Source organism: Henckelia pumila, chromosome 3 (assembly GCF_033568475.1).
Source record: "Henckelia pumila isolate YLH828 chromosome 3, ASM3356847v2, whole genome shotgun sequence".
NCBI lineage: Eukaryota > Viridiplantae > Streptophyta > Magnoliopsida > Lamiales > Gesneriaceae > Henckelia > Henckelia pumila.
In genome coordinates this window covers 41067429-41073207 of record NC_133122.1, presented here as the reverse complement: position 1 = coordinate 41073207, position 5779 = coordinate 41067429, and the positions used below count along the sequence as shown (strand labels likewise).

Here is a 5779-nt window from a genome sequence, read left to right as displayed (position 1 = left end):
TGAAATAAAAGGGACTTTTTCAAGAAATGAACACTCACTGGAAAATGTACAAGGAATCTGATTTTACCACAAATTATTGATCAAAAAACAAAACAAATCATACAAATCAAAACAAGATATATAAAATAAGACCATACATGCACAACTTAAAAACCACAACAAAAACACATTCTTTCGTCTTCAAATATGAGAGCCCTTTATCCAGAAAGCTGCAGACTAATTTTAATTTCTTGAAATCAATCAAACAATGCAAATATCGCTATTGGATTTTGAAAAAAAAAGTGTTTTTAAGGATGGTGAGGGGGAAGTGGTGGGAAATTGAATCCATATTTAGGGTGGTGGAAATACTTTGGAGGAAGCTTAGGCAGAGGAGGAAGCTTGGGGAGAGGCGGGCATGGTGGCTTGTACGTTGGAGTCGCCGGAGGAAGCGGCTTCACTTCCGGAGCCGGCTTGTATACGGGAACCGGCGGCTTAACTTCCGGAGCCGGCTTGTAGACGGGAACCGGCGGCTTAACTTCCGGAGCCGGCTTGTAGACGGGAACCGGCGGCTTTGGCTTGTAGACCGGAACTGGGGGCTTTGGCTTGTAGACCGGAACCGGCGGCTTTGGCTTGTAGACCGGAACCGGGGGCTTTGGCTTGTTGTAGACCGGAGATGGGGTGTAGACGGGGGCCGGCGGAGGGAGGGGTTTGACTTCCGGCGGGGTGTAGACGACGGGAGACGGCGGTTGCTGGTGGTGGAAGAGAGGGGGGAGAGGGGGGTAGGTTTTGAGCCATGGGTGGGTGCTTAGAGGGGGAAGTGGGGGCCATTGGTAGCCTTTGAGCCATGGGTGGGGGGTGAGTGGGGGGAGAGGAGGCCAATTGTGGCTTTTGAGCCAGGGGTGGGGGCTCAGAGGGGGGAGTGGTGGGTAGTTTAAGAAGGTTTTGGAAGCACACGGGGCGGTGGAGAAGTAGTGTAGATTCGTGGATAGTCCGAAGGTTTTTGTGACGGCGGTTTGGGATTTGAGCGAGATCTTGGCGGCGGCGGCGGAGGGGCAGGGAGCGGAGGCGGAGGCGGCGCTGTGGAGCTGGGCGTAGCAGTTGTGGTTGGGTTCGTGTGAGATTGAGATCTTGAATTTGCCGTCTGTGTCGATATCAGCCTCGCCCATTCTTTGGGTTTCGCCATTTTCCAGCTTGCAGTCCACGCTCACACGAAGCCCTGCATGCAAATATTTAGTTTAAATAAATAAAACATCAAATCTCTTTACAAATTTACAAATTCGTTTGAAACTATATATAGACATTAAACTTCTAGTGAAGCGAACAAGATCTTCTGAAACGGTCTTATGGATCCATCACATTAATGGTTGATTCGACTCATATATACAATAAAAAGTAATGTTTAATTTTCTAGTCTAGTTTGCATGCTACTGCGTTAGTCCGAAGTTTACCCAGAACGCACCAAAAGATAGCGGCTGCAGGTTCCCACGTCACAAAAAAAGGTAATATTTTTAACATAAAAAGAATTTTTGTGTTAAAAGATATAAATATATTCAAACATTCGGATTAACCGAGAGGATGTGTATATATATATATATAATATAAAAACCCAAATAGATGTGCATAACATTTAGCCTATACATATAGTAAAAGATCATATTATATCGTATAAGATGGATGCATAAATTCAACATAGTAACTCTTATATAGAACACAAATAATCAATAAATATTTAGATGACTAAAAAAAATACATTTTATCGAACTCAAGAAAATGTACGTTTGATCAAAACATAACTCGAAACTCCCCGTGCATGGCTTGTGTCAGATATATGCATGGAATTATCGAATGTAGCTAGCTGAGTTACAAATAAATAAATAAAATTTACCTGAAAATGCCTGAGTGGATTTAACGTTGTACGTCTTACAATCAGCACATTCTGCAGTCCCTACAACTTCCACTGCCACTGTCTTTTCATCCGCACTGCATAATCCCACTGCAAATATAATTAAACACACCAACGAAATTATGCCCCAACGCCCTCTTTCACAACCCCTCATTTTTCTATATATTTTCTAATTTTCTCGAATGCAGGTTTTGCAGCACAGAGTTCTTGGTTATATAGACCACATGATATATTATATGCTATAATTTTATTGGAAGAAAAAAAAATGAAAATAACACGGACATAAATTAATGGTGTCACATGAGTTTAGGTCCCATATATTGATCATAACTCCGAAAGACCAAAATAAAAAAAAAAAATAGTGTATTAGTTGGCAGACTCGGGGGTTATAATGACCGGCGATTTGGTATGGTTTTTAGAGGCTAAACCTCGTAGTTTTAGAAGAAAAGGGATGGGATTTATGGAGTTAAAAGGAGGGGGAAATGTGGGCACATGCACAGCTTAGCAATGGCCTTTATTATGCTCATTGAATGAGACTCAACTGCTCGTTTCGTCTTGTCTATCTGTAAACCTACTTGCCAACTCTCTTAAAGATCAGTAATGACTTCAAAAAAAAAAAAAAAGACACTGAAAGCTTTCAAGGGCATGGGTGAGCATAGTTTAAGCATTATCTTTCATCTCAATTCAAAACAAAAGTCGTGATGAGACCGTCGTCTCATGGATTATATTTGTCAAACGGATATCTTTTTCGACCATGAAATGATATTACTTTTTCATGAATTATACATTGATCTGATCGATCCGTTTCACATATAACTGTTTGAAGACCTACAAAAATAATAATAACGGACGGATGTGAACTAGTGTTTTCAATGCTCAAGATTACTATTATTTGTAGGCTATGCCTAGTTCAAGATTAGCATTAACTTGTGTCATATTTTTTGCACTCACCTGCATTAAATTGTAGCTTAAAAATATAAATTGTGCTATTATGTAATGCATGGAATATTGTTCCTAAAAAAATTATTCAGTATAAAAATGAATGAGTGTGTGAATTAGGAGCGTTACGTGCGGTGTTTAATTGGCCCACATTATTAATTTGAAATGAAATATTAAGACGTTCACGGTTCACTAATTTTAAAGCGGGTGATCATATATAAGAGAAACTTAGTATTGCTTATACGTTATAATATTATCCAAAACTATATGGTGATATATAATGGGCAATGCTATTTTTTTTATTCAACCAAAAGATATATAATTGCTTCTTATCCATAACGCATGCATGTTAGTTGCATTCGTTTCCTCTCAATTTTGCTTATTTTGTATTTTGTTAATTGTTAGTCTTCAATTCACAATATTAGTTATTTTTCTAAATAATTTATCAACACCGTTCTTCTCATCTGATAAAAAATTATTTTAGCCTCTCATAGTTGAATTTTCTTACTTCGTCTCTGTGTAGAATACATTTCTAAACAAATTATTGTAATATTTTTTTTAAATTGGTTAATATATATATATATATATATATATATAATTTATTTTAATTTTATTTTAAAATAGGGGCTTATCGACCTTGCTGTCTATATATTTATATAAAATAAACAACATTATTATTATATTTAGATCAAAATATCTCTCTTCATCTATAATTATGTTTTTTTTCCAAATAAATATTATTCATACGTCAAAGTACCTATAGATTCAACAAATTATTAACATCAGGCATTAAATATTATATTATTTTCCGCGGACAGAATGTGGATGTCATTTCTCTATGCATCAATTCAAGCTAAAAGATCTAATACTTTCCGGTTTGGAGATTTAAATGTGATATTAATGAATTTGGTGTGGCAGTTAGAATCTTTAATTGTTTGGCACCGAAAAATGTTTTTCTTTTTAATTCAAAAAAAAAATAAAATTGGACATTACAAAATAGTTTGATGTGATTTTGCATGTCCCAAAACGAAATGTATTGGTACCATAGCTGAATGTGGATATTATTAATATTAGGAAAAATTGTTTTTTTGGTCCTGTATGTTTGTCATTTTGCGATTTTAGTCCTTTATATTTTCAGATTTTAGTTTTAGTCCGCTATATTTATTTTTTTTGGCAATTTTAGTCATTTTTCTGACGTGGCGCTGATATGACACCAATTCAGTGCTGATGTAGAGCTGACGTATATAGTGTCACGTAAGCATTTTCGAATAAAAAAAACTGAAATTGCAAAAAATCAGAACATGCCGGACTAAAACTGAAATGTGAAAACATAGATAACTAAAATCGCAAAAGGACAAACATACATGACTAAATTTACAACTTTCCAATAATAGTTGACACTCCGCAACAAGAATTAATTTAGTGGTGAATGGTACCGATAATAAATGTCATAAGTTCAAACTTGATTATTCTTTCATGTGAATCAACCCCATTTCCGGTCAATTTAATATTTTTTTCCCCTTCAATTTTGAAATATATAATTTCCCATTATCGCGTTTAGATGGAAAGATTTCAAATCCATAGATTTTGATTATAATTTTTATTATTAACTTGAACAATACGTTAAAACTTTTAAATTTATATATTACTTGTGTATTTATACGTTAAATATCTGGTTTGAAATTCTTTCGTCCAAGCACAAATTTATTCTCACATTATTTTCGCACAAGTTTTGCTACCATTAATTCATGTCTATTTATCTGCTTGGGGGTTACTTTTGTTTTCTTTGTAAAACAACTAACAAATTCTAACATATAATTAATTTTGCTAAACACACACACACACACACTATATATATATATATATATATATATATATAATTAATGTGAAGGGACAGAGCAATAATTTGGGTTGATGAGAAAAATTACGTATGAAATCTTAAATTATTTTCTCAATAGAAACAACGTTGTTCCTTCTTAACCCTAGCTAGGAGCCTAGGAGAGCCATTGATGGTTTAAATTTTAAAATTTAAATGGTTACTGTTGGGTAATGAAGACCAACTTTATATTTTTGCCCTCCTTTAGTTTCTAAATAAATGTGAATGGTTACATCAAAAAAATTAGGATGTGAATTTATACATCAAAAAAATTTAATCACTACATACAGTGAGCATAACCAGGTCATATCTTAATTCATACATCATCCACCAAGACCACTACATCAAAATGCAATATATTATAGAATCATAGCCCCAAAGGGGTGTCCAAGTTGGTGAAGTAGGTGAACTCTTGGCTATAGGTCAGGAGTTCGATTCCTCCTGCCAATACCTTCTTGGACACTAGGCTGTCACACAGGGCTTGCCTAGTGTGATTTACCTGACTGTCGTAGTTTGCAGACTATTGCGTTAGTTCGGAGGTTTACCCAGAGCGCACCGAAAGATAGCGGGTGCGGGTTCCCACATCAAAAAAAAAATATTATAGAATCATAATTCATAAGTTTGATTTCCCCCGTCATGACCACTAAAAATGCTAATGGGAAAATAATGTCCTATATCTCAGACAAACATATCATCGTCTTAAGTGTATCTAAACCTTTTTTTTTAGATTACAATTAATATATCCTTCAGAACGTCCAAATTGATTGAGTACATAAATTTGTTATTTTATTTTTTTTGAAGAAATAGTATTCAATGCTCACAAATGTCAATTACAATATTACGAAGCCAATCTGGAAAACCAAAATAAGTTCAAATAAAGAGACGAATACATAAATTTTAGACCATCAATTTCGATTTTCCATACAAACACATTCTCATGCGAACCTATCGAATAAGATTTGCCGAATATTTACTTGGCTAACATGCAATTGCATTAGCCCAAGTATCTACGTAAGTCAAAAGACAGATGCAAGTCTTATCGTAATTAAAATTAAAATTAATTAAAAAGAAAAAGATAAACA

General features: G+C 35.0%; 1 protein-coding gene across 1 annotated transcript; it reads right to left on the bottom strand.

Moving 5' to 3' along the window:
* LOC140892119 (uncharacterized) lies at positions 1 to 2114 on the bottom strand. The gene is made up of 2 exons (XM_073300870.1): positions 1865 to 2114; positions 1 to 1195 (listed from the first exon to the last, which is right to left on the bottom strand). Exons 1-2 carry the CDS (start codon positions 2034 to 2036, stop codon positions 288 to 290), a joined length of 1080 nt encoding a protein of 359 aa, XP_073156971.1. The 5' UTR covers positions 2037 to 2114; the 3' UTR covers positions 1 to 287.
* Between the last annotated feature and the right edge of the window lie 3665 nt (positions 2115 to 5779).